Source organism: Rhea pennata, chromosome 5 (genome assembly GCF_028389875.1).
Source record: "Rhea pennata isolate bPtePen1 chromosome 5, bPtePen1.pri, whole genome shotgun sequence".
NCBI classification, from domain to species: domain Eukaryota; kingdom Metazoa; phylum Chordata; class Aves; order Rheiformes; family Rheidae; genus Rhea; species Rhea pennata.
Genome location: NC_084667.1, coordinates 42,523,728 through 42,551,580, shown reverse-complemented (window position 1 = coordinate 42,551,580; position 27,853 = coordinate 42,523,728). Strand labels below are relative to the sequence as shown.

General features: G+C 48.4%; 3 protein-coding genes across 6 annotated transcripts in view; 2 read left to right on the top strand and 1 right to left on the bottom strand.

The window, feature by feature from the left end:
• The window catches only part of PTDSS2 (phosphatidylserine synthase 2), a 46,321-nt gene extending 33,207 nt beyond the window's left edge, over positions 1 to 13,114 (top strand). Inside the window, exons 8-12 of the mRNA XM_062576375.1 lie at positions 589 to 707; positions 1,428 to 1,542; positions 3,855 to 4,000; positions 9,522 to 9,707; positions 10,582 to 13,114. Of these exons, the coding sequence (XP_062432359.1) occupies positions 589 to 707; positions 1,428 to 1,542; positions 3,855 to 4,000; positions 9,522 to 9,707; positions 10,582 to 10,726 (711 nt within the window). The 3' untranslated portion in view covers positions 10,727 to 13,114. The remainder of the gene's footprint in view (positions 1 to 588; positions 708 to 1,427; positions 1,543 to 3,854; positions 4,001 to 9,521; positions 9,708 to 10,581) is intronic.
• Positions 13,115 to 18,247: 5,133 nt separating this feature from the next.
• On the top strand, positions 18,248 to 23,761 carry SYT12 (synaptotagmin 12). 4 transcript variants are annotated; one of them, XM_062576408.1, is made up of 9 exons: positions 18,248 to 18,430; positions 19,640 to 19,806; positions 20,472 to 20,506; positions 21,317 to 21,510; positions 21,658 to 22,056; positions 22,198 to 22,413; positions 22,534 to 22,654; positions 22,984 to 23,117; positions 23,229 to 23,761. In XM_062576408.1, exons 3-9 carry the CDS (start codon positions 20,500 to 20,502, stop codon positions 23,400 to 23,402), a joined length of 1,245 nt encoding a protein of 414 aa, XP_062432392.1. In that variant the 5' UTR covers positions 18,248 to 18,430; positions 19,640 to 19,806; positions 20,472 to 20,499; the 3' UTR covers positions 23,403 to 23,761. The 4 variants fall into 4 exon arrangements, with proteins under 4 accessions (XP_062432392.1, XP_062432390.1, XP_062432393.1 ...); XM_062576406.1 differs by having other exon boundaries at positions 20,472 to 20,536; XM_062576409.1 differs by having other exon boundaries at positions 18,249 to 18,430; positions 20,472 to 20,522.
• Positions 23,762 to 25,329: 1,568 nt separating this feature from the next.
• The window catches only part of IGHMBP2 (immunoglobulin mu DNA binding protein 2), a 45,081-nt gene continuing 42,557 nt past the window's right edge, over positions 25,330 to 27,853 (bottom strand). The window contains exons 14-15 of the mRNA XM_062576405.1: positions 27,558 to 27,733; positions 25,330 to 25,867 (exon numbers count right to left, since the gene is read on the bottom strand). Coding sequence (XP_062432389.1) covers positions 25,670 to 25,867; positions 27,558 to 27,733 — 374 coding nt within the window. The 3' untranslated portion in view covers positions 25,330 to 25,669. The remainder of the gene's footprint in view (positions 25,868 to 27,557; positions 27,734 to 27,853) is intronic.

The window sequence follows — 27,853 nt, the reverse complement described above, 5'->3', positions numbered from 1 at the left end:
TTTGCTTTCAAACCTCATAAAGAAATTAACACTCTGTGCTCTGATTCTGTGAACGAGGTAGACAGCTTTTTTTTTTTTTTTTAAGCTCACGAGTGCCATCTCCAGAATTATTGCTTAGCAGTGAGATAGAGTATGGGGAGAAATCACTTGTTTCGTTTCCACACCTTGAGCCTAGAGATAAATAGTTTAAGAGGCAGCCTGAAGTGAAAAGAGCATATTAAGTTATGGAACATGGTAAAATCCAGTCCACTGGAACATGTTAAGACTTCTTTGGTGTGCTTCTAATACTAGCTCATCTAACTGAGTGGAGATGAGCTGACAGTAAATAGTGAAGGCCTGTTCCATAGCAGAATGAATCTGGCAAAGGAGGATTTACACTCATCATCTGTGGGATAATTTTGCTTTATTTGAGTAGACTTGGACAGTTGAGATTCTTTCTCCAAACTGTTTACACAGCAATACTGTGGGAATACTCACTTCTTGTCTCCAAAAGTGTGTCTACAAGTATATGTATCTACAGTAACTTCTATTTACAGAATTTAGTTTTTGTTGTCCATCACCAGTTTCTTTTTTTCTTTTCCCTTTCAGTGGATAATGGATGTGATCTTATGTAATGGATTAGGAATTTATTGTGGGATGAAGACTCTGTCTTGGCTTTCTTTGAAAACATACAAATGGCAAGGACTTTGGAACATTCCTACATACAAGTAAGCTGATGTAGGAATAACTCCACGAGCAGTAGCACAGCTCAGAGTTTGGGGCCTTGCTAAAGATCTCAGCTGTTGAAAGGTTATTCTATCATGATTAATGTGAATTATGGAATTTGTCTATGTTTAGGTCACTGAAATATCTGATAACTTATTACTGCATGGAAGCTTGTTTATATGGATTTTATTTAATTTAGAAATGGAATTGTTACAAATATACTCTTCTGTTACCAGTGTGGTTTGATGTCTAGGAATGAGGGCACCTTGTGGAAATGAAATCATTGTTAATGCAAGTGCACCAGCACAAGACTCTTCATTCACAGCAAGGAAGTTTTCAGTCCTTTTTGCAAGTGACAAGTTCACCAGGAATCAGGACTTCAGTGTAATTGGGACATTGAAACTTACATTTGAACAGATCCCTTACAGTCTTCTACTAGTAATGATCTAACATTTTGGGGAGCTTATCCTTGCTTAGCAAAGCAGAATTGAGGAACTGCTTACTACAATAACTGTAACATCTAAAATTTAAAATGATAGGTCAAATACAGGCTGCTTTTTAAGAGAATACTCACTCAAAATGGCTCTCATTAAGTAGTGGGATTTTTTTATAGAGTAAATGGAGGCATTTTGCAAGTAGATTGGTGTCTGAAATGAAATGTTAGTAGATGTCTCTTCTGCTATTTCTTAAAGTTGTAAGAATGTGCTCTGATTCTCTTTCAGAGGTAAAATGAAGAGAATTGTCTTCCAGTTCACCCCATATAGCTGGGTCAAATTTGAGTGGAAGCCAGCATCCAGCTTACGCAGATGGCTAGCAGTTTGTGGCATAATCTTCGTAGTAAGGAAACTTTTCACTCTATTGATCATTTGGTTCAACCTTTTGTAACACTTGAGCAAATATACAGATGGTAACTTAGGCCAAAACTCTGGCCTGGTGATACTTTTTCAGTTGTGGCTGGAAGAGGTCACTTCCGTGTCCTACTGAAAAGGTGTCTTATTTTCTTATCTCTGGTACAATTTACAGATTCATTGCATAAATAATTGTTCTTGCTTGCTGAACAACTGGCAAATTGACAATGCAAGCAATTTAAAATATGATCTACACATAATTTGAAAAATAATTGCTGTTACAAAAAATGTTGGCTTTGGTTGAAAGGGGTTTGTTTCTCTCCAGCCCTAAGCGGATAAATATCATGTTACGGTTAGAGAGGAGTCTAACCAAAGCCTCAGGCTGCTGTGTGTTAGCTCTAGACCGTATGGGTCCTGGAGGACACAGTTTTGCCTCGAGTAATATTTTAATACAGGCTTAAATTGTTCCATTGTTCTGGATGGGCTTTTGGGGGGTTTCTTTTGGTTTTGTTTTTTACGTTATGCTGGACATGACTGGAGTACTGATGGCATCCAGCTTGAAGGGTTCAGGTAAACTAGCTTCCTCTATTTAAACAGAAGAGAAGGTGAGCTTCTGCAGTAGTCGCAAAAAATTGACAGTCTACCTGGTTAATTTAGCCAGCTAAGTGGCTAAATCTGTATTATGAGAATGCATCATCTTCAGTTCCTAACTTCCATTTTCAGTCTGTGATTGGTATCATACATGACACTGATATGGAGGATAAAGCAGTTGTGTGTTAAGCAGTTTTTCTTGGATAAGGTAGCCTGGCTGGCTTAGATAAGAAGGCCTGGCTTTCTTGTTAGGGAACTTGGGCCTTCATAGTATCTGAGAGATGTCACTTGACTCTGTTTTGAGCAACCTGAACTTAATCTCATTTAGCAACTTTGAAATTTTACTAAAAAGCATTTTAATGCTTTTGTTGTTTATGAAGACAATGATCATTAGCCAGTTTCTGTGTTACTGATATGGTACAGGATGTAACACTCTGTGCATTTTGTAATTGTTACTACAACAGTACATTTAATCATCTTGAAATATGTGGAATATGGAATCCAGTGGTGGTTTATTTTGGGATCTTTCCAGTGAAGTTCCCTATTACAGTTTGCTGAGCAGGACGCATTAGTCAGCTTGGCAAGCCACCACCTCCTCTTTCTCATAACAACATTGCTCTTTATGCCGATGTCACACTGCAGACCTGAGTGTGCTTCAAGAACAATGTATTGTCTGTAGCTAGCTAAGCAACTTGTGCAGTGCCAGCAATGAGTGCCAGGCAGTTTGCAAATGTGGTCAATTAAACGCAAGTTCAAATCACTCAATATCCGTTATGTGGAACTTTTGCCAAGTTCGTGTAACACAACAGACTTACTAACTCTCCCATAGTTTATGGGAGAGGTAAAGTAAGTGTGCCAGTATATATATTAAAAAAAAAAAAAAAAAAAAAAAAAGAGAGAGAGAGAGAGGCATGTTTATCTGAATGCTTACTTTCCATACTTTAAATTCAGCTTATTGCTCCCTGAAAGACATTAGTTTTTAGCTGGTGGAGCAGATTCTGAAATTTAAAGGTTCCACTGAATTTATATTAGTTTTGGGAAAAATTATAGTGTATCATTTAGGAAAGTGCAGCTTGCAGCTGACTTCCAGTTTATAAACAGCATTCTTCTGAACTAAACAGTATTTAATGCGTTTTGTTATAATTCCTTGTGAAGCAAGAAATTTGTGTCTACCTGTTCACTTAATCGCATTGCCATGGCTGCTCCCTCTGAGAGCATTTTCCTGTAAATATATAATCAATGCTTCAAAGTTGGTCTTGGCAGTGATGTCATGTCTGCATAACTTTTTTGAACACAAAGAGGGGAGGGTTGCATTGCTTATATCTCTTGTTATTTTGAGTTCCATCAATCAGATTTTAAATTATAGTGAAAGGAGAAGTTGTTCTAAAGATTCGTTATCAGTTGTTCTGGAGCTACTTCAAACTCAGAATAAATTTGCTGGGAACTGTGCTATGCACAAGCATTTACTTCTTTTTTTCCACTTGTGTTTATTGCTTTCAGACATCCTCCAAAACATGCAAAAATAAAAAAAAAAAAACTGTTCTTACTCACTTTTGCAACAGTTAACGGTGGGCTCGCTGCTACTGAGTAGCGTGTTGTGAAGACAGTGAAATGGTGTGTGTTGGGGGGGAGTCATGCAGAAAGAGAAGGAGGTTCCAGACTTCATTCAATGAAGTCCTCTAAGTTTAATTAAAATGTTCTTTTTCTCAGTTTTTATTGGCAGAGCTGAACACATTTTACTTGAAGTTTGTCCTTTGGATGCCACCAGAACACTACTTGGTCCTGTTGCGACTTGTCTTTTTTGTCAATGTGGGAGGTGTGGCTATGAGGGAGATCTACGACTTCATGGATGACCCGTAAGCCAGTCCTCTTGTGTATATACCATATCAAGCTTCACTTGCTTTATTTTGAATTTGCTCCAGTTTGCTCTAGCTTGTTGGCATCCATCTCAGAGCAATCTTTTTCAGCTTGTTGGGGACAAAAAAGGCCCAAAGCATCTGCTTTGTTTTCTTTTGTTTTGAAGGCAAAATTCTGACTATATCTGGTTAGGGAACAGTTGTTGTTAAGGGCATTCTATGTGCACTGTTTTTAACTTCAGTTTGTCATAAATAAAATGATCGCTCTGTTGAGAATGTAATGTGTAAATTAGCTGGAGTGCTATTGGCTTGTGGGCAGAGTACTGAACTCCACTTTCAGAATGGTAGCCAGGAACTACCGTCCTTAGATGTTCCTTCTAAGGACAACAGGGCCCAAGCTAAATATCTTTTCTTAAAGGTGCTTCTTCTTAAGCAGTCTTCCAACTGGTCTCAGGTCCTCTGGAGCTCTCGTGGCACCTTCTTGCAGATCAGAGGACCCTTTAGCAAAGTGTATTGAAGGGAAAGTGCACTCACACACAACAGTGCATGTACTTCAGACTGTTCCTACTTAAGCATCATATTTGTCCTTGCTGCTTTTGTTTCTGCAGACCATGTAAGAACTGAGAATGCTTTGTTCTCAAAATCACATTTTCTTTTAAGTTTTAGTAGTAATGTCACAAACTGCCTGAACCCACATCTTAAGTCTAAGACAACATCTGGCTTCAAGGGTTGTTCATTGTCTGTCGCTGACCAACACAAAAAGTGTCTGTGTTCAGAATTTAGGGTTCCAACATTCTCTGAAGATCAGTTTTCCTTGCAAGGCTTTGACTCCTAGAACTGGGAAGAAGGGCCAGCCCACATTGCTTAGTCGGATTTCAGGACATTCAGCAGTAGCAGGCTGCCCCCTGCCTTTGGTGTCGGACCTGCTGGTTTGGGACGAACCTCCAACTCAAAGGTAAGAAGAGGTCTCTACCTCTTGCTGGTGAGCCCCTCTCCTTGGAAACACTCCTCATCTTCCGGTCCGTGTGTTTGGGTTGGAAAAACAACTCCTTTGCCCTCTGTTCAACCACATGGCATCACACTGAGATTTAGAAGAATCATCGCCAATGCCTCATTGCTGGTTCAGTTTGTTACTATTCTTTCAAAGAGCTGGAGAATTTCAACCAGCAAGGAGAAAAATATTCTCTAACGTTGTCTTCATCGTTGCCACCGCCACCTACCCTTTCGTTGCCTTGGTAGGTAAGGTGACTATCCCCCTTGCTTCTGAGGTCTGTTTGATGCACCGCAGGCCTGACATCATCAGACTCTTCTTGAAAAATGGTAAATCCTAGCATCTGGTCTCATCTAATATCCGCTCTGCAAAGGCTTTTACAACTGAACTTTTACAACTTTTCTTCGTACCTTTCATGTCGTCCAGGCAGAGATAATCTGCCCCTGTTTTACCAACTTAACTGGATGTGTTTTTGCTTGCACATCATTTTGAGTCAAAAATGTGGTGGATTTTTCTTGTGTTGTAGGGAGAAGCTGCTGTGGAGGAGCCAGCTGTACTAGAAGCTCCCAGCCAACAGCACACAGAAAACTCTTCTGACATTTTCTTTTTGGAAACTCACTCAACTTCTTAATGGACAGAGGTTGAAATTTTCCACTGACCTTCCGTGTCAGAATCATGGCACATTGCCTTGTCCATTAATGACTGGATTGTCTGAGGCAGACAAACTGATTACATCTCTTCAGCTAACCTTGCAATATTTACTATGGAATGTAATGAAGCTCAAATGCAAAAGCTCATTTTTATTTTGTTTAATTTTTTTTCTTTCATCCTCATTCATGTTTCTTAGTGTCTGCAGACAGTTCTAGGATGGTGTTTGCAGGAGCTTTTATCTGAGCATGGTGACAAAGTGTCTAGAACTGAAGTACAGCAAGATAGGGGTGATTCTTGAAGCTGCGGTCCAGCCCATATACCATGTCTCCTATTGCAAATAACATACTGCCTCTGAGTTCTTGAAGACTGGGTACATGAAACATCCCCTGCCAGAAAAATCTCACTGTAAAAGTCTGTAGCATCTGCAGTTAATCTCTCCATATCTTTCTGATTTCTAGTGTTCAGATTTCTTTGAAGGAACCTACATTAAGGCCATGAATTTTAAATTCAAACTTCAAATAGAAAATTATTTCTCTTTTAAAATCTTTCATGAGTTCTTTCATTTTTCTGTGGCAGCCCTCAGGATCTGCACAGTTCTTCTGTTGGGTTACATTAGATTCTTTTGTTGCTGTGTTCACATAAGCTAGTGAAATAAAATGATGGCAAATGAAGATCAGCAAGGCAGACAGCTGACCTAGTCATCTGAACAGCCTGAGTTCACAGTGAGGATTTGCCATTTTCTGTTTCTCTCCATCCATTTGTTAAAGCTAGTTTTTGCCCATTTAATCACCATACCAGGTGGCCCACTTTGGAACAGTGTTTAAAGTCCTTTCATCTGAGTTGGTCTAGGCAGGATACTTTTTTTCTTTCTTTTTTTTTTTTATGGAATAGATTCATCACATATGTATCAGCAGTGATGCAATAAACCAAAAGAGCATTATTTTTTTCCCCCAGTGTATTTGGACAGTTCTGTGTAGTTTGAACTTAAGCGTTGGTGTGAAATATGGCTCTTAGCCTCATGTTGAAGAAAATGTGTGCTGTGTGCTTGACTTACCATGACTCTCCAGTATTGAAATATTTGATCTCTGTTGGCCAGAGACTGTAGGGAGTTTTTACCTCCCTAATGGCTTCTGCTTCAAGAGTAGTTCTACTGTAATCTGGGAGCACTGAGGAACTGCTGTTCATTCCCTGCTATTCCTACTTGCAGCTTTCCTGTTAGTTATCTGCTGTATCACAGGAGAGGGAAGAGAAGCTCTATTGCTCTTTGTGCTTTGATGCCTTTCTAGACACTGAGAATCCAAGAGATTTGGTAGAGCGGACATGCCTGAGCCACGGGGAAATACCTGCTGAAGGAAACATGCTTTCCCCCGCTCAGCTGGTGGCATCAGAGGAGTAAAGAGGAAGAGAAGGTGTGAGAAAATGTTCAGTCACAGCTATTTTTGCCCCAGCACTCGTAGAGGTGCCTGGGGCTCAATTTTAACTTAAGTGAACTGGGCAGTATACCTGCTGGAGGTAACAAGGTGTAGGGCAGTCTTGCTCTTCTGCCCAGCAGAGGGAAGCATTAGCTGAGCAACCACTCTCTGATCCCAATCAGGGATTTGTTAGGTGGCTTCTCTTTTTCTCTCTCTTTTTTTTTTCCTTCCCCTCCCCCCCCCCCTCAAAGCACAGCAAAAACAGACAAAAAATTATAGCCCAAAGAGGTTACAGGGCCACTGAATATCCAGACATTCATTAAGTCAATTTTAGCCAGACACGAGGCTACAGATCATGACATTCATAGGCCAGACTAGACTTTCCAGTCACTGCCATGCCTTAGCTATTACTGCAGAGGTCATCTTAACATGTTCATCCCTCTCTCCTGAGCCCGTTACAGGTTTCCATTACAACACTTCACTCCTACCACGGGAGTGCTGCTATTTTATACTGAGTTCCTCCTTGATGTGTTTCACTCTGCATCTAACGCTGCAGTGGGAATAGAGTAACACAGTAAACTAGACAAAGGAGAAAGGAGCTGGCAGGAGAACATACTTTTGAATACACTACTTTTAAGCAAGAGGACAAGGGCCTTCCACAGAACAGATGCTTCCTGTGAAGAAAGATTATAGCTACTCTGGTAAAAGCAAACACAAATAAAACAAAGGCAGAAGAAGGAGTAATAACAGGCAAAATAACTAACTGCCTTTAAGATTAGTCAGTGGTGCTTCTAGTTGGATAGTTTTATTTCAGGAGGCTTCTTCAGAGAAGTAGTAACACTCTATGAGTTAGGAGCTAATTAAAGAGCTCCCAGGAAGGTGGGACAGAGGAAGGAAACAACACTGAAATGCTTCTTTCTATGGCTTTTAAGTAAAAGATAGTATCCAAAAGCTGTTGAGAAAAGATGCCTATGCTTGCAGATGGTGGCTGTGGTAGCAAGGGTATTGCTTTTCTAAAGCAGGAACTCTGTCTTCCTTGATTCAAATGAGTTGGATTTCAGGAAACCTGTTATTAAATCATATATTTAAAAAAGAAAAAAAACACACAACTTATAGCATATTTCTCTTGGCTCTTCCCACTAATGGGAATAAAATTCCATTTTTAGGTTCCACTGATTGGTGGTGAAAGAAGAAAAGGTTAGTCTTCCAAATAGGGAGAGGTCTACTTGACTCTTTGCTGGTAGACAGTACATCCATATGCACCAGTGGTGCTACAGGGAGCAGGATTTCTGGTGCAATGCAAGGCTTCAGAAAGATCTTGTATTGTCCAAATAGAACCCCATTTGATAACTGACTTATGAATTAGCTGCTTTGTCAGGTCAATAAGCTATAAAAATATCAAACCTAGTAGTGACTTGAGCAGACAGGACCACAAAGTGGATAACCTAACTGGTTTAGATGAAGCAATTTACCCAAGTTTCTAGCAGTAGCCTATTGACTCCAAGGGTAATGAGGTTTTCTCGAAGGTAGCCTGTATATATATATATACACATATATATACATATATATATACGCACACACACACACTTTTATATAATATATAATTCCTATATATATTATATTAAAATATATAAGTATATATCATATATAAGCGTGTGTGTGTATGTGTATATATGTATATATAAAAAAAAAAATATATATATATATATAAAAAAAAATATCATCTCTCCCACAGGTGACCTAATCATTCCTCCTGTAAGTAGGTCCTCTGAATAGACATCTTTTCTATTGCAGTTTAATTTCTAGAGTTACTGATTGGTGAGCACTGTACTAGATTTCTACAAAACAGTATAGCTTCTCATTTGCTTGCCTGGTACTGCTTAAAAACTAACCCTTGTGATTAAATATTAAGCATGTTTTTGCCCAGAGGTAGTATTGTCCTAGAAACACCTTCCTTGCATACTCCAGTGTCTTATTTGTTTCTTATTAATCATTATCCCTTTAAAAATGCCTTTGGAGATCATTAATGAGAACTCATTGAATAGCTTTTTTGGAAGTGAGTATGTTTCAGAATGTAGCTATTAAGCATTAAAGACAGTTATAGCTGTATGCCTTGGTGTTTGCAGAGGAAATCTAGTAGAGCTCACGTCTCATACCTTACCTCAAGCTGGTCAGATAATTGGTTTATGTGGATTTACCATTCCACTGAAAAGATGAGTACTTTGCTACATTACATGGTGATGAAGTTTAACTTTTGAAGTGTTTTCAGAGCCTCTGAGGGGAGACAAAGTAATATCAGCATGAAAGTCCTCAGCCTGCCTAGGCTTAGGACATGTGTAATCCAAACTAGACTTTCAGTATTATGCAAAACTGAATGAAATTATTACCTTGTCTGTCTTTTTATGAATGTTTTTCTGAATGCTTACTCTTCTAGTTATAGCTTCATTTTTATCTATGTATTTTGCAGGAAGTTCCATAAGAAGCTGGGTCAGCAGGCTTGGCTGGTTGCTGCTATTACTGCCACAGAGTTTCTGATTGTCGTGAAGTACGATCCCTATACTCTCACACTTTCTCTACCATTCTACATTACCCAGTGCTGGATCTTGGGGATCATACTCGTGCTTACCTGGACAGCCTGGCGTTTCTTCATTCGGTAAGAAGTGTTTGAGGCAATGTGATCTGCTAAATTCAGGTTTAGCCTGGGTCCCATGGGCAAGTTTTTCTGGGTATCTGTCCAACAGTGTGTCTTCAAACTTATTCTATCATGAGCATTTGGTGTCTCTTGAAGGTAGATTGCAACTCTCTGTACTTTTGGATAGCTAGAGCTACAGGGTTTTTGTCTAAGAAGTATTCAATAGAAGGGAGTTTTTTCCTTGTGTGATCCGGGCAGTTTTCTTAGTCTTTCTGGATCGAACCTGTGGATCTTTGTCGGATTGCTTATGTTACTGCTGCTGTAAAAGCAGGTGAACAGTTAAAAGTACCTGACTGCATCTGGCTTTCCGGGATTAATGAAGATGGCAGCTAGGATCAGCATTTTATTTTTCTTGTGCTATAATTCAGACAAAATTAAGATACTTCACTACAAGAACATTTTGCTGCGTTGCAACTGTCCAGTCTCTCCTAATGTCAATAGCAAGCGAGCCAAGTTAAACACATTTGGTTTGGATGCTGCTCTAGCATGTGCTATCCATGCAAGTAAATGAAAAGCAACAGGATGTGACTGGAAGAATTAGAGTAATCTACAGAGTAAGTCCCATACGATGGCAAGAGCTGCTCTTGTTGAGCATGCTTCTGAAATGTGTTATGCCTCTGAAAATGATGATAAAAACCAGAGAATGCAAATGCAAATTTCAAGTGAATCTATGCCATTAGCAATTTTAGAAACTTAGAGCCAGAAGACTGAAATGAATTAAATTATCTCAAGGCCGCTTACATCCAGAACAAAATGTCCTTATTATTTTTATTGGATGTTTAAATAATATGCTTGTTCACATCACTAGCATAAATCTGTTTGTTTTTATTTTTAGTGACATCACCTTGCGGTATAAGGAGATAAGACGACAAAAGCAAGAGCACAAATATGAAAGAGACAAATGCTTGAGCAATGGTGATGGACATTCTTCAATACTGGATGAACAAAATGGGAACAAACTAAGGGAAAGGAAACTTTGAGCAACAGACAAAGGGCTAAAAGGAACTCATAGTACTCAAGTTAACCTGGCGGACAGTTTCAACCTTATCCTACCTAATTTCTAATTTTAATTGTTAGTTTTCCAACATATGAAAATCCTCTTGGGGAAAAGATGTCACTTTGACATACACGCTCCTCCTCCTCATATACAGCTAGTCAGAGCTGGAGAATGTCTGTATAGAGGGAAGTCAGAACCAACACCATTTGAACAAGAAGGGATCTTCATTCAAGCATGTTGCGTGTCCTGCTTGCAAAACAAGGTTTGGAGAGAAGGGGCTTTAAAACAAAGTGCAAAGGGAATCTTGTTGATCTGTTTCCAGTAAACTGTGAGATTTCAATTTTGACATTTGGGCATTAAGAACACTTGTTTTGGAGAATACAGATATGTGTCACAAGAATTGGATTTTGTATTTCTCCTGAAATTACCTTGAGCTGTGGAGTAATATTATGTAATATTTTCAGCCACCAGTTAACAGAACTGCAGCAAGGTAAACATAGATATGTGACTGAAGCTTGTGAACAAGTTGCGTAACTTGCACAGAATATAATACAGTACACTACTGTTACAGCCCCTGTAATGCTGGGGTGATTGCCTTTCTCTAAACTGACTTTCAGCATCCTGGAATAGCTTATGATAGTTTTAGGTTATATCACAGACCTTGGGAGGCAGAAGACTTGTTGTTAGCTTTTTTTAATTATTATTATTATTATTATTATTATTATTGGTCATCTCTCAAATGGAAGGGAAGGTTAAATGAGAAAGCTCAACCTGCCTTTCATTGGCTTCATGGAGTAAAATATGCTACAAGCAGAAAACTGGGAGTTACTCCATCAGTCTTAAGTTATTTGCCTTATTCTCAACTATTTTTCTTAGCTTATCTAGAGGGTTTTCATTCTTGGTATCTGCTGTATGAGGCGTGTCAGGTTATACCATCCTTCAGAACTGCTCCATTCCTCCTAAAGGTAACTCCAGACTGAGCAGCCTCCTGAGGCAAACTGGAAAAGGCGTTCTCTGCAGTCACGCACAAAATAGCCATTAACAAACTGCCGTCACTGCCAAAAGAACAAACTAAGAGAAAGCGCATAGCTCTTTCCTGAGGAACGTACAGCAGTGGGGGGTCTGCAGGGCAGGCTAGACAGCATTTCTGCTGGTGACTCAGCATCTAGGAAAAGTAACTAGAAACCTGGGCTTCATTTTCCAGGTCATTATTCCAAAATATAAGTGCTATGCTAAGCATCAATTTAGGGGTTGCATCAACTACACCTGCTCTAAGCCTTTGGATTGGCTTCCAAGACACTGACAGAACTGTAACCATATCACTTTTTAAATACAATAATCTAAACTGGCTATTGAAGGATATTTTATGCTATTTTTCAGGGAAGGGTTTATTCAGAAAAGAAGTGATATAAACAACATCAGTAAAAGCTAAAATTTCAAGAGCTTGACCTCAGAATTTTTAAGCAGCAGGAGACTTGCAGAACTACTGACTTTAGCAAACATCCATATTTCTGGCCTGTTTTGGTCTTCTACTTGAATGACAACCAAAATCTGCGTTTCTCCCATGCTTACAAAATGACCCAAATACTTTCTACCCCTAAACAACGGGCACTTAGCAGTAGGGCAGACTTTAACTGGGCAGTTCAATTGCATCTAAAGAGCTCAACAAATGAAGCAGAGTTTGTGGGCCGTGGGGGCTGCTTCTGTTGCTTAGTAGATTGAGAGGAGGATGACCGATATGAGAGGTAGCATCAGGCTTCTTTCTCGAGTATGTACAATGTACTGTGGATAGTCACTCAATGGCTGCTCTTAAACTGTAGTATTTTGCTGCTCTAAGATAGTGAAGAATGTATGGCTATGTAACTAGATGCTGACAAGTTTGAAAATGGGCAGACAATGCTGAGTTGAGCAAGTATTTATTTCTATGCCTTTCTACCCAGAGTCGTTCTAGTTCCAGCTTTACAGCAGTCTCATGAACTGTTAACTGACTGTTTGGTAGCTAGTACCAGTGTCTTGTGCTTGTGTAGTCCCAGTTGACTCAGGTCAGTGTATTTTCATTCTGTCTGTGCTAATTAACCCTGTGGGTCCCCTTTCTGACCTCTTTGAAATACAACCTTCTGGGTCTGTTTCATGATTCAGGTGGTAACAGGCACACTTGGGGAGTATTTGTCATAGTACCCCCAAGACCCATTTATGTACATTTGAAACAACCGAAGAATACCTGTTCCTTGATAACAATTCTGGAATTTTGACCTAATACATGAACACTAACTTGTGTCTGTCTACATTCATCTAAACAGCTTTTATGGTTAGTCTGGACAACTGAACCGATGTAATAAAGCAATGTTTGCTGGTGTGTTCTTTGGTACAATGTGTGCATGTTTGTGGCTTTATCTTACTCGTTGCCTCACAAATGCAGTTGTGGGGCTAATGGAACTTGTTCTGAATTCCCCTCGGTGCAGAGAACTGTCAAATACATACAGACATCATTGCTGTCTGTAATGACTGTTGGGCCTTAAGGTAGTGAAGTTGTCCAGGTTTTCAATCAGATCAGTGTTACAACCCCTTAGTCCTTCCCAAATCTGCTGCTGTTATTCAGAAACATTTCTTGAGGTGAATTTGAAGGAGTGATTAGTATAATGTGAAACAGTCGGGCTAGGCACAACGGGTTGAATGACTTTTGTGTTCTTGGTGTTTTGCTTCCAGATGAATGTCTAGCATTGCAGGTGGACTCGAATCATTGAAATGGTACCTGGGTTTAGGAACCTCTTGGGGAATTATGCCTATCTAAAGAATACTTGAAAGGAACCTTGTATGGAGAAGATAAGACTTAATTTAATAGCATTTGGAGTGACTTAAATGAAACCGTCCCTATGGAGATGAAAGATGCAGCCGTCTCCCACTTCCACACACATCCGTATCTTGTTTCCCATTTACTTAGATTATCTTGTTCGATTTTCTCAGAAGGAGAAAGAAGATTTTTCTTGTCTGGTTATGCCATGACATTTGGAGTGAGATTTATCAAAGGTAAGTTGTTAGCTTTAAAAAAGGAGAATGCAGGGTAACGGGCTCAGTATGGTTGGGTGGGTGAAAGCATGCTCAGCTAGTGCTGTTGTGTGTGACTTTTTCTTGCAGATAGTTTCTCTTTGCTTTGGAGGCAAGCTAGGAGGTGATTTGATATTACTTTGAGATACAGACTTTTGAGTGTTCCTCAAGCCCGCTTGTGTGAACTAACATACTTGTTACAATACAGGTTTAGATTGTTGTTTTGAGGTGATAAACAAGTACCCAGACAAATTTCAAAGAATCACAGAAACAGGTAAGGTTGGAAGGGACCTCTGGAGATCATCTAGTCCAACGCCCCCTGCTCAAGCAAGGTCACCTAGAGCATGTCAGACAGGGTTGCATCCAGGCATGTTTTAAGTATCTCCAGAGAAGGAGACTCCACAACCTCTCTGGGCAACCTGTTTCACTGTTCTGTCACTCTCACAGGATGACAAAAACTCTTTCCTCATATTCAGGTAGAACTTCCTGTGGTTGAGTTTGTTCCAATTGTCTCTTGTCCTGTTGCTTGGCTCCACTGAAAAGAGTCTGGCCCCATCCCCTTGACACCCTCCCGTCATGTATTTGTAGACATTGGTAAGATCCCTTCACAGTCTTCTCTTCTCCAGGCTAAACAGGCCCGGCTCTCACAGCCATTCCTCGTAAGAGAGATGCTCCAGTCCTCTAGTCATCTTTGTAGCCCTGCTGGACTCTCCCCAGCATCTCTCTCTGGTACTGGGGAGCCCAGTATGGGACACAGGAATCCAGATGAGGCTTTCCCAGGGCTGAGTAGAGGGGCAGGATCACCTCCCTCGACCTGCTGGCAACGCTCTTCCTAATGCAGGATACCGTTGGGCTTCTTGGCTGGCTACAAAGGGGCATGTTGCTGGCTCATGGTTAACTTGTCCACCAGGACTCCCAGGTCCTTCTCTGCAGAGCTGCTCTCCAGAAGGTCAGCCCTCAACCTGTACTGGTGCATGGGGTTATTCCTCCCTAGGTGCAGGACCCTGCACTTGCCCTTGTTGAACCTCAGGAGGTTCCTCTCTGCCCAACTCTCCAGCCTGTCCAGGTCTCTCTGAATGGCAGCACAGCCCTCAGGTGTTTCAGCCACTCCTCCCAGCTTGGTATCATCAGCAAACTTGCTGAGGAGGCACTCTGTGCCTTCATCCAGGTTGCTGATGAGTAAGTTGAACAAGACTGGCCCCAGTACTGAGCCCTGAGGAACTCCACTAGCCACAGGCCTCCAACTAGCCTCTGCACCACTTATGACGACCCTCTGAGCTCTGCCTTTCAGCCAGTCCTCAATCCACCTCACAGTCCACTCATCTAACCCACACTTCCTGAGCTTGCCTAGGAGGATGTTATGGGAGATAGTGTCGAAAGGCGTGCTGAAGCCAAGGTGGACATCATCTCTCCCCTCATCTACCCAGCCAGTCACTCCATCATAGAAGGCTATCAGGTTGGTTAAGCAGCATTTCCTCGTGGTGAATCCATGCTGACTACTCCTCATCACCTTCTTTTCCTCCGTATGTCTGGAGATGACATCCAGAATGAGCTGTTCCTTCGCTTTTCCAGGGATGGAGGTGAGGCTGACGGGCCTGTAGTGGCCTGGGTCTCTAGTTCTCCATGACCTTTCAAAGATGATGGAGAGCAGTCTGGCAACAACATCTACCAGCTCCCTCAGCACTTGTGGGTGCATCCCATCAGGACCTGTGGATTTGTGGATGTCAGGTTTGCCCAGAAGGTCTCTAATCCTATCCTCCTCAACCAAAGGGAAGTCTTCCTTTCTCCCAGCTTTCTCTCTCTTCTCTGGGCTCTGGGATTCTTGAGGGCTGCCTATAGCAGTAAAGACTGAAGCAAAGAAGGCTTTCAGCAACTCTACCTTCTCTGTAGCCTTCCAGGGCCCCACCCCATCCAGTAGTGGGCCCACATTTTCCCTAGTCTTCCTTGTGCTGCTGATGTATCTGAAGAAGCCCCTCCTGCTGTCCTCGACATCCCTTGCCAGACTTAATTCCAAATGGGCCTTAACCCTCCTCATTGCATGTCTGCATACTCTGACAACATTATTATAATTCTCCCAAGTAGCCTGTCCCCTCTTCCGCATTCTGTGCACTTTCCTCTTCTGTTGGAGTTCTTCCAGGAGCTCCTTGCTCGTCCATGCAGGTCTCCTGCCCCCTTTGCTGGACTTCTTTCTCCTTGGGATGCACCACTTGAGCTTGGAGGAAGTGATGTTCAAATACTAGCCAGCTCTCCCGGACCCCCATTTCCTTCTAGGGCCTTAACCCATGAGATTCCTCCAATTAGGTCTCCGAAGAGCCCAAAGTCCGCTCTCCTGAAGTACAAGGTTGCAATCCTGCTTGTTGCCTTACTTCTTTCCTGCAGGATCCTGAACTCCACCATCTCATGGTCACTGCAGCCAAGGCTGCCCCCAACCTTCACAACATAGCTAGTTATTGGGCTATTTAAACATTTGTTGCCTTCTGTTCACCAGCCGCTAATGGTGTCCTGTAGGATCAAGCATATTCTCATGTCTTTCTGTGTGTATTTTTTCCTTCCTTAAAAGGATAAATTGTGGTTTTTTAAAATACTTCTAAAAGGTTACAGAATACTGTTCTATATAGTGTTTTCTACAGAAATTCAGACTTGGGCAGGGGAAAGTAATAAAGGTATATCATTCAGGGCTAAAAGAGCACCTGAAAAGCCTTCTGCTGCTATGGCAGATGCAAAATGAGACCCCATAGGTGAGTATGTAAGAATGATCAGTACTTGTGAGATATTTTGGAATAAATAAATAGCTCTTTACTTCACAGGAAGCTGGCTGAACACACTGCCACAAGCAGATCACGATGGCGGATGTCCTCATTTTTTGGTGAGATGATTGCAGCAAGAGGCCGCAGTTACTTGTTATAGCACGGATAGTGTTGGTGCAGTGCTTGTCTGGCCTGCCCACATCTCCAGTACAGCCTTACAGGCCTGCAGCTGAGGTAGTTATGGTCTGGTTACACAAATTTGCTTTTTCTTCTGGGTGTGTAGCTGATACAGATGCTTCACGGAACTGCTGTCAGGCTAGAAACTTCACATCCTAGGAGAAGGGGCAATTGGTGCCTCATCCAAGGAAGGTCTTTCTGGGAGCCAGTCAGTGCTTACTAGGCCAGCTCTTGGATGCTACTGCTAGCCTCGGAATGTGAACGCTACTTGGCCCTGCACGAGCGGCTGAGGGGTCTTTGCAAGGTCCCCACAGTGTATAGTAGTGTATCATAGAATGGTTAAGGTTGGGAGGGACCTCTGGAGATCATCTAGTTCAACCCCCCTGCTCAAGAAGAATCACCTAGAGCATGTTAGACAGGTTGCATCTAGGTGGGCTTTGAATATCTCCAGAGAAGGAGACTCTATAACCTCTCTGGGCAACCTGTTCCAGTGCGCTGTTGTAGTGCAGTTTGGGTGTGTTAAGTTGCTCCAGGATGGCTGTGAGGCATGTTTTTAATAACATGGCTCACTTCCTTCAGCAGGCTTTGGTGGTCCTGAGAGTGAGGGACTAGGGTTAGCCTGGGCCAGCTTACTACTAGCTGAACTGGTATGATGCTCATAGAATCAGCAAGGTTGGAAGGGACCTCTGGAGATCATCTAGTCCAACCTCCGCTCTCAGCAGGGTCACCTAGAGCTTGTTAGACAGGGTTGCATCTAGGCAGGCCTTGAATATCTCCAGAGAAGGAGACTCCACAACCTCTCTGGGCAACCATGTGTTGCGGTCCTTAAAAGGGCTTGGTTTTCAGTCTGTATCATCCTGCTGCTGGTATTTATTTTTCTCCACAGTTATCTAGAGCCTGACCCAAACACAAGGGTAATAATAAACTTGCAATTTGTTAGCAATATGAAATTAAAGTTTAATAGATTGGATGGCATCTGTATGTTAATGAAGCCTATAGATGCCAAACTCAAACATTGTAGAGGTTACCAAAACTCAGCCAAACTAAATTCTACTTAAAACAGCTTTCCGTAGATCAACTGCAGCTGCATTTATAGCCAAGATTTAACCACAGCAAACTTTTTTCCTATCTATAGAGCTGGTATGAACTCTTTGCAAAACCATTCTGTGAAATTAATGTGTTTTCCTCTGTGCCTGCAGACTCCGGGTAGGGGTATCAAGGTTCGTGCTAGCACAGAACATCTTGTTCTGGCAAAACTGGAGCAGCTATGGGAAACTACTGGAGGCAGAAGTGGTTTTGTGGAGAGCAAATGCAAAGCAGAGATGGGCAGCACAGACCTTACTGTGAGTGAGCCTTGTGCTGGCCCACAAGAGGGTGCTGGTGGCCTGGGCTGACTCAGAGACTGAGCTGCCAAAACCCAGTGGAGGCCTGTAATCTGTTTTTAATCTTGAAGAGCCTTACGGAGGAGGCTCCCTTGGGGAGGCAAGAGGAGGGGATGCAGGGTGCAAAGCTGAGAAGTGGCATGCAAGGTCAGCCAGGTGGTCCTCCCAGATGAAGGAGGAGCTGCCAAGGGAGAACAGAAAGGAAAGCCATCGCAGATGCAGCAGGGCCTAGGAGGAGGTCCTTCCCTAAGAAGGAAGGAGCAGCAGGACACCAGTGGATGTCAGATGGGTGAAGGTGTCCCAGGCCATGGGGGAATGGAGCACCTCCTGAGCAGTGTGAGTGCAGGAGCCCTGGGGCCAAGGAAGATGATGTGGAGCATTGTGGATGTTGTGGGATGGGTGGATGATCTAAAGCGGTGTGGATGTTGTCAGCTAGAGGTTTCCCCTTGGCTCTTGAAGTTACGGACTCAGGGAGCAGAGGGGCAGCTAGAGGCAGAGAGGGAGGAGGAAAGGGGCTTCCTCCAGCCCCCTTGGTGCTTGCTGCCCTTGTGGGGCTTGCCTTTGCCGCTGGTACGTGAGGGGCCCGGACGCGGTGGGTCCTCAAGGCCTGCGGCGCTCCCCTATCCCTTTGCCCTGTCCTTTAGGAAGGCAGTGCCGGGGGCAGGAAGAAATCTGCTTCCCTCGCCTCCCGGGCGCCTGCAGCGGCCCGCGGGCGAGGCGGAGGCGGCTCGGAGGGGCCGCGCAGGCGGCAGCCCCCTCTCCCCCGGGCCGGGGCTGCGCGGCGCGGCGCGGCGCCCCCTCCCCGCGGCCCCGGCGGTGCGCGGGGGCCGCCCCGGCCCTTCCGCTGCAGCCGGCGCCGGGAGGGCGGCGGCGGCTCCCCGCGTGGGGCCCCTCCGGCTGTCCCGCGGCCGGACCCCGCGCGGGCTTGCCCCGCGGAGCGGTGAGTCGCTGCCCGGCCGCACGCTGCGGGCGGGAGGGCAGCGCGGAGGGCGCTCGGCCCCGGCGCAGCCCCCGGCCCGGGGAGCCGCTGGAGCGGAGCGGAGCGGCGCGGGCAGCGGGCCGCAGGCGCGTACGCATCTGCGCGGCTGAATTTCAGCACCTTCCCGAGGAAAGTTGCCAGCCTGCGGAGAGGGGCTGGCGGCCCCGGGAGGAAAGCTTTGCCCGGGGATTTGGGCCGGGCAAAAGGGAAGGCTTCCAGGCTGCGGCCGGGAGGCTCCGCCGGCGGTCTGCTTCCCCGGGGCGAGCAGCGCCGCCGCGGCCCCCGGCCGCCCGGGGCTCGGGGAGGGGGCGGCAAAGCCTGGCGGCCGCTGGCCCGCCGCCTCGCTGCGGCACAGCCCTCGGGCACCCCTCTCTTCCGTCGCTTTGGGGGAGGGGGCTGCTTTGATCCAGGAGCTGCCCCCCGCCCCCGCTACACCCGAAAGCGGTGGGAAGCTCCCGGGAAAGCGGGGAGCCGGCGGGCGCCAGCGGCGGCTCCCGGAGCCTCTGCGCTGCGCAGCCGCTCGTTTCCCCGCATTTTTTTCCCCCTTTGCCCTCTCTCCCCGGTAGCGTGGAAACTGCCGCATCTCTCTCCCCTCTCCGTGACGGCCGAGGGAGCAGACGCGCTGCGGCCGTCCGGCTCATGACGGAGGCGCCGAGGCAGCCGGCACCGCGCCCTCCCGCCTGGAGCCCCAGGGAGCCCCTCGCCACCGCCGGCGGCCCCCCGCCCCGCGCAGGTAAGACCCGGGGCGACGAGCCGGGAAGGAGCCGGGCTCCCCGCCTGCCGCGGAGCTGCCGTCCTTTCGCGCTCGGCGGCGGCTCGCTGCCAGCGTCGGTCCCCGCCGGGGCGGCGCGGGACGAGGCCGGGGGCTCCGCTTGGCCGGGGGAGGCGGCGGGGGGCCGGCGCGGCAGCCGGGCGGGCGGTCGCCCCGCTCACCCCGCGGGCAGGGCTTGGCGAAGCGCTGGCGGGGAGGGGAGCGGGCTGAGCCGCCGTGAGCCCCCTCCGCCGGCGCTCGGCCCGGGACAGCCTGCCGGGGAGCGGCACGCGGGTTAATTCCTGGACACCGCAGTCGGTCGGGTTCTCGCCGAGGGATGCCTCGGAAAGCGGCCGAAGGCATCGCTGGTTCGCAGGGCTCCGTTCGGTGGTTGGGGGGAAAGCTCGGAAAGAAACAGAATGTTTTTAATACTCCTTTTAAAAGGAATACAGGCTAGGCATGACTTGAGCCTAGCCTGTTCTCGCCCAAGCCTCTACCGAGTGTTTATATCTGCTGCTCGCAGAGATTTATGTATGTCCAAGGGGAAAGAAAAAAAAAAAAAAAGAAAGAGGAAAAAAAAGAAAAAAAAAAAAAAAAAAGAGAAGCCGTCTCTCCCCAGCCTAACTCCTTTCCTCTGCACATTGCAGGCTGTCCTGGGAGCGGAGACCGCCAGCCATGGAAGGTGGGCACGTAGGCAGGTACCACTTAAGTGGTGAGTGCATCTGGAAAACACCCGGTGGGCCCCCGGGCACGGCTCAATGGGGAAAAAGCGGCCAGCGCTTTAACCCGGGAGGCTGGGAATGGGAGGCCGGTGTCCCGGCGGCTCTGGCCTGGCCTGGCCTGCGCTGGCGAACGCGTTTGTGCGGCCGGCTGTGCCAGGGCGCCGCGGCGGTGGCAGCGCCTGGGCAGAGCTGGGGTGCCCCGCTCAGCTCAGTGCGAGGGCAAGGCTGGGGCTGCTGAGGAGGCTGCCGAAGGCGGGAGCTGCTAGGTGACGCGTGGGTGGTGGCAGCCCTGGCTGGCCCGTGGCAGCGCGTTGAGATGAGAAGGGGTTTCCCACCCCCCCCCCCCCGGCCTTTTTTTGCGGTTACGCTGAACGATCAGCGTTGCTCTAATCGCTGCTGTGCGGGAGGCTGGTGCAATGCAGCAGCAGCTGCGCCGTCCCCGGGCTGCCGTGTCCTCCCAGGGCCCAGCTTTCTCCTCCACGTGGTCGTGGTCGCATCCCCGGGAAGCTCCCCCCCCCCATTCCCAAATTTGCGGGCGAGGGACGTTGGAGGAAAATCAGAGCAGTGCTCCGGAAGTCTGGGTGGGAACAGCGCAAGCAGCCAGAGTGGGAAGATGTGATCCCCCCCCCCCCAATCCCATCCCAGCCCACTTGTTCCGGTTCAGACAGGCGTTTTGACCGGGGATGGCGCAGGTCCAATATCCCTCCTGGGGAGGACTGGCAGGGGGGGGGGGTCGCAGCTCGCCCCCCGTTCACCCCGTCCTCCTGCAGTGGCTGCCAGCCCGCCCCGCTGGGAGATGGGCACCTACGTGGCTGGCGCCCTGGCCCTGCTGGGAATAGCTGCTGTGAACCTGTGGAAGCTCTGGCGCTCCGGGAGCTACCCGGCGCCGTCGCCCTTTCCCAACTACGACTACAGATACCTGCAGCAAAAATACGGCGCCGCGTGTTCGGAGGGCCGCCACAAGGTAAAAAAGAAAAAGAAAAAAGCTCCCTCCTGCCGGCCCAGGCGGCTCGGGGCAGGTTAACCCTTCCCCGCTCCTCTGCCCCGGCCAGGCCAGGCGGCAGCCGCGGCGCAGGGGTCCCATGCGGGCTGTCTCCTTCGCGGCGCGCAGCAGGAGGCCGGCCGGAGCCCGGGCTGCCGCAGGGCACCGGAGCGGCCGGGGCCGGGCCGGCCGGCCGGGCTGCGGGTGGCCGACACCTTGGAGAGCATCGACGAGCTGGGCGGCCTGGAGCTGATGAGCCGGGAGCTGGGGCTGGCGCCCTACGGACCCCTCAAGAAATCGGTGTCCGCTGACTCGCTGAGCTCCATCTCGTCCATTGGGACCAGCTTCGGGCAGGATTTCACGGTGGGCCAGGTGGAGGTGAGCCTGGAGTACGCCTGGCGGGCGCAGGCCCTGCACGTGGCCCTGCTGCAGGGCAAGGACCTGCTGGAGAAGGACGACGGCCGCTTCGAGTCCTGCTTCGTGCGTGTCAGCCTGCTCCCAGCTGAGCGCATCGTCGGCATCTCCCGGGTGAGCCTCTGGCTTTGCGGCGGCAGAGGGGTCCGGTGGCGGCGCGGGAGGTCTGGCCGCACGGCCCGGCCAGGGCTCTCCTGGCCCCTCTCGGCGCCTTCGCCCTGACTGGCTTCCCTGCCCTCCGTCCTCCTCCGGCAGCTCCAGAGGAGCGCCGGCTCGGTGTGCTTCGACGAGCGCTTCTCCGTGCCGCTGGAGCCGGCGGCGCTGGAGGAGAACAGCCTGCGCTTCGCTGCCTTCGGCGTCGACGAGGCCGAGAGGAACGTCAGCACCGGCGTGGCTGAGCTGAAGCTCTCCGACCTGGACCTGCCCGCCCGGCCCTTCAACGCCTGGCTCTACCTGCAGGACATGAACAAGGTGCAGGCGAGCCACCTTTCCCACTGGAAAGGGGGGGTTTATATATTTTTTTCCTTGGCCTGCAATCAGATCTCTCTGCTTCCCGCGGGCTCCTCTCTGACACTTTCACTTTCCCCGCAGACAGTGGACTCGGTGGGCGAGATCCTGCTCTCCCTGAGCTACCTGCCCACAGCCGAGCGCCTGACAGTGGTGGTGGTGAAGGCCAAAAACCTCGTGTGGACCAACGGCAAAGGAACCGCCGGTGAGTCATGGGCGCCTCCGGCTGGGGCGAGTGCTGATCCCCTCTTTTCTTGGAGCAGCCCCCGGCATTTTGGCTGTGGTCGTGCTTGAAGATATATATATATATATATATGTAGAGCATATTTTTGCCCTATGCTTGCTAATGCATGGCACGAGTATTCATTGCACAGTGCCGGTTAGGGCTCCCGGGAGCACACCCAGCTTTCCCCATGGCGAGAGGTGTTTTCCCACCCTCTGTCTCACCATGGGAACCGCACGGCTGACAGCATCTATTTTTCTTTTTGTTCCCCCGTCCTTTTTTTTTTTTTTTTTTTTTTTCCTCTCTCCCAGATCCCTTTGTCAAGGTGTACCTGCTGCAGGACGGGAGGAAGATCAGCAAGAAGAAGACAGCGGTGAAGCGGGACGACCCAAACCCCGTGTTCAATGAGGCCATGATCTTCTCGGTGCCAGCCATCGTGCTCCAGGTCAGCCCGGCTGGCAGCAGAGCCCGGCGTCGTGGGCTCGGGGAGGGTGTATTTGCAGGGGGAGCACGGGCTGGGGAAAAAAATAAGGCCCCTCTGGTGTGGTTTCCGCAGGAGCTGTCGCTGCGGGTGACGGTGGCCGAGTGCGGCGAGGACGGCCGAGCCGACAACACGGGCCACGTGGTCATCGGCCCCTCGGCCAGCGGCATGGGCATCACCCACTGGAACCAGATGCTTGCCACGCTGAGGAAGCCCGTGTCCATGTGGCACCCAGTGCGGCGAAACTAGGGCTCGCTGGCCGCCGGGCGGTCCGCCCCGGGGGGGTTCGGCGCCGCTCGGAGGAGGAGCAGCCGCGGGATGGCGGCAGCGGCTCAGCGAGACGCCGACGGCGGGAGGGAGAGGCAGCGCTGCCGCGGCAGTTCCCCGCCAAAGGACCTTTCTGCCGGCTGGTTTTGCTGCTAAAAGCCGTGACTTTAAGGCAAAGGAGGATTTTTTTGCAGCTCCACACTCGCATGCGCCTTGGGGACAGCGAAGAGCCCGCCCGGGCGGCTTAAACAAGGCAGAGAAGGCAGGCTGCGGCCGGAGCGCCCCGAGGCCTGGCCCGAAGCGGGCCGCGCGGCGCGAGCCGCTGCCCCGCGTGCTCCCCGCCGGCTCGCCAGCAGCACGGCCGCCCCGCGCCGGGCTCCCCCCGGCCGCCGCCGGCAGAGCGCAGGGGCGCCAGCGGCAGACGTTTGATAGACCGCTGGGTACGGTGCATTTTCTCTGGGGCACGGGTGGTCTTTGGGTCCGTTTTATCAGCGTGGAGGTGGAAAAAAGGAGAAATAATCCCAGGAAAAAAAAGAAAAACAACTGCGTTGATGTTTTTTCCCTATTTTTTTGTTCCAGCTTTTTTCAGTCAGACTAAATCTCTGTTTTTCTCTTTGCTGGCCCCGGCGGTAGCTTTCCACCGGCCAAATGATCCCTCCCCCGTGTCTGCAGCCTTGCTGGCGGCTGGGTCGACCACGCAGCAGTGAGGCCCCAGGGGCGGTGGGTTTGAGAGAGGAAAAAGCAGGATTAGCTATGGCCCAAATACAATTTGGGTTTGTGCCCTGCTAGGGCTGATGTGTCAAGTCTGTGCGAGCTGTTATGCCCGCAGCCAGGTTTACTAGAAAGCCAGTGCTACCGCGTGAGCCAGGTCATGGGTTTCGTTGCTTGAATGGATGGAACAGGCGAAAGAAGGGGGGGGGGGGGAAGTGTGAATGAGCCATTTCTCATTGATTTAACTAACGCCATCAGTGATGCCCTGCTCAGCCATCTTCTCTGCCCTTCGCTTGCACATGGGGCTGGGATTTCTCTCTCCCACGTTCACACCTGCACTTACTTACTTTCACATTGCCCTGATAAGCACGTTTCCCATATGCAGGCTGCCCTGGGTCCCCATCTCCCCTGAAAACGTGCTCCCCTCACTCCCCTGCACATGCACGTACTTTAGGACCTCTCTCTCACAAGAGCACACACAAATGCTACGTCAGTCCCCCATCCCTGCAGTGGCTGTCTTTTTCCAGCATATCCGAACGCATTTGCAACCTGTCAGACTTGTGCTCTAAAAAAAAAAACGCCCCACTCCCCCCGCCTCTCTATCCCTCTTGCTCTTGGAAAACCCACCTGCAATCCTTCACAGGCATCAGACTTGATCAGAGCTGCCCAGATTTTCTCACTCCCCCACCCTGGCTTTTCCTCCTCCTGTGCTCTCCCTCCAGCAGCCGGTACGTCCCATCTGGTCCCCTCATCCCAACGCGGCGCCAGCCCTTTACAGGCAGCTGGGGCCGCGTCCAGTGCTGGCAGCGTTGCCAAGGCATCCCTCGGTGGGCTGACGCAGGACCGACACACGGGTGCACGCAAACGCGAGGGAAGGCAACGGCCATAAGCATTTTTGCACTTGCAATGAGAAAACAAGATTTCCCCTGATCACAGAGGAACCCCCGAGGGTTCGTGCTGGGTGATACCTACAACGGTGCATGAACGTGGCGTGGCAGTTACCGAGCCCCTGTGCTGCAGCGTGGGTGTTGGCTGGCCCAGGTTAGACCCTTGCTTCTCTGTGCAAGGTTTTAAATGGAGATGGATCCATTTTCTTAGTTATATTTCCTAGAGGAGAGGCTTTTTCAGTTGCTCACACACCACTGCCTGCAGCCATTTCTCTCACTGCAGCATAGAGAAATGTCACACTGACAACTGATTGCTCTAGGTGTTTTAACATCGTTCTTTATTGTCATTCGCCAGCCTCCCTGCATACATCTCTTACCTTGTCAATAAAAATAACCAGGATAAATAAAGCTGCTCGCCTTCCTCCAGTGCAGCTCTGGGGTTTAGAGAGGCCCAGTGACAATTTATTCAGCCATTTTTTATGGCATGCTGGCTCCAAGTTGTCTGCCATCCAAAAGGAGAGCTCCCTTCTTCCTCTCTGGATCAGCATGATCCTGTACCCTGAACAGCATCTTTGGTTTCTCTAGTCTGACCTGTGATTTCAAGTCAAAAAAATAATTTAGCTTAGATATCAGAAATAATAGATTTTTTTTTCATTTCTCTTTATCTTTCTTTTTGCTCTTTCTCTGGCTTGTCAGTTCATTAAGCTTTTTGTCCAGGCGCCTCTGGAGTTGAGCTCTCTTGGCCGGGTCCAGGGACTTGTCTTTGGAGCCACTGCCGGGGTAGAGCACCCCTTCCCTGCTGATCCGCTGCCGCGCGTGGCTCTTGGCCTTCTCCCCGCACCCGTGAACCTGCCGGAGAGAGAAGGGACACTGCTGTCGGGCATGAAACATGGCCAAGCAACAGCAACGGCTCACATGGGAACAAGCCTTTTGCATTGCCAGAGCCTGGAGCTCCTCAACATGCGTTCCTGACCATCCACCTGTTTTGCCCCCCCCATTAAAAAAAAAAACAAAAAACTCTAGTTTACTTATAGTTCCTCTAAAACAGGAAACAAAATATGAAGGTATTTTCTTTCCTTGCAGAATATACAGAGGGCTGTTATAATGTTCAGGCTGTTTAAGTGTTTTCTTCCCAAAAGTTTAAATATTTGGGGGATACTTGCACTATTTGTGGTAACAGCTGGCTCTCCTATGATTAAGTAGGAGAGTTGGAAACGAATCTGCGCTCCCATTTCCTGACAGTCTCTGTTAATACAGTACCAGCAGTTACCAGACTCTCCAGAGAAGCTTTAAAAAAACACACAGGCAAGGCAGTTACTTGCCTATGCATAGGCAAGTGGTGGCACCTGCTGGGCTGAACGGGATGGGGAAGGGGTCAGCAGCTGGGTACAGCTCAAGGGGTGCATCAGCACTTGCTGAATATGGACCTCCAGCAGGCAGAGGCTACAGCCCCTCCAAAAGGGGGAGAGAGTGTGTGTGTGTGCGCGCGCGCACGCGCGCTAATGCTGCTTGGAGGTCAAGGTGGGTAGGAGCTCGCAGGCTGCTTCCCATCAAGGCCTGATGCTATCTGGAAAAGGGGCCGAGATTAGAGAAAGCAAGAAAAGAAACTTGAAGTGGATTGTATCTTCCCAATAGTTTCCCATGGGAATCCTCATTGCAAGTCACCAGGGAAAGGCGATGCGACAGGAAATAAATTTACATCCTGACTGGATCGCGAATGACCATAAATGCAACTATTCTTTGCCATGGAAACAGATAGTACTTGACAAGGGGAAAATCTCTGCTTAGGATTTATAGGCTGGCTCACTAACTGGTGCAGACTCCACAGCAGATGGGAGAGAGAGTGAGAGAGGAAGCCTCATATCAGTTCAAGCTTATTTTTTTTCCACCCTAGCTGTGGAGATGAAAGGGCTGTCTAGCAGCGAGGAGGCAGAAGCTAGTGAAATGGGCCAGCCTGGCACTGTCCCCATGGAGGCACACGACACCACAGGACTGCTTATGTTGCTTGAGAGTCCTCCCTGGTGAGAAAGTGGAGCACAGGGGGCTGAGGGCTTGCTGGCACCACAAGTGTGGAGGGGAAATAAGGGCAAGGCTGCACAGCGCAGAGCAAGGCAGTTGAGGAAATGCCTAAATGCTAACGGTGCCCGCGACACCTGGCTCCCCACAGGCTCAAGCCTCGGCTTGGCTTGTGCCATGGAGGGAATTACTGGGGAGCTGGGAAGTGTCTGGGTCTGGCCTCCCTGAAGTCACTGCTTTAAGCCCAACACTTCTTTGCTCCCCTTCTCTGCCTCGCTTCATCTGCCTGACTCAAAAGTTGTATTGAAGGGTACAAAGCAAGCAAAACCTGTCAGGACACACGCAGAGCCTATATGCTAACTCCCAGCTGTTCTTCCTAGTCGTGGTGCCAGCAAAACCTCTGACAGAGATGGCTCTGCTCTAGGCTCCTCGCAAGGAAATCCTGCCTGGGGGAGCTGGATGGGGAATATTCCCCCGTTAAAACCGTGCTGCCCGCCCAGCAAGGACTGACGCGCAGGCATACCTCCGGGATGTGATGGCCGAGGCAGTAGCGCCTGCTGCAGTGGAGGCAAAGCTGGCCCAGAGTCGTAACACTGGTTTTGCAACAGGGGAAGCTGCAGGTGTTGTCAGCTTTAATGGCAGCGGAAATCAGAGCGTCGATATCTTCTGCTGCTGCACTGGCTGCTCCGGTTTGCTTTCCTAGGGGGAGGGCAGGGCAAGAGAGCCAAGCCTACTGGCTTCAATGGAAATGGAGACAAACCCAAACAACACCGAGTCAGAACCCCGACCAGCGAGAAGAAGCACAGCTCTAGGGATTTG

What these genes read in the sequence shown, in the direction of transcription:
- SYT12 (XM_062576406.1), top strand. Translation starts at nt 20,500, where the DNA reads ATGGAAGGTGGGCACGTAGGCAGGTACCACTTAAGTG. An exon ending in AGGCAGGTACCACTTAAGTG is followed by an intron (nt 20,537 to 21,316) that starts GTGAGTGCATCT and finishes GTCCTCCTGCAG; the next exon opens with TGGCTGCCAGCCCGCCCCGC. An exon ending in TGCCAGCCATCGTGCTCCAG is followed by an intron (nt 23,118 to 23,228) that starts GTCAGCCCGGCT and finishes TGGTTTCCGCAG; the next exon opens with GAGCTGTCGCTGCGGGTGAC.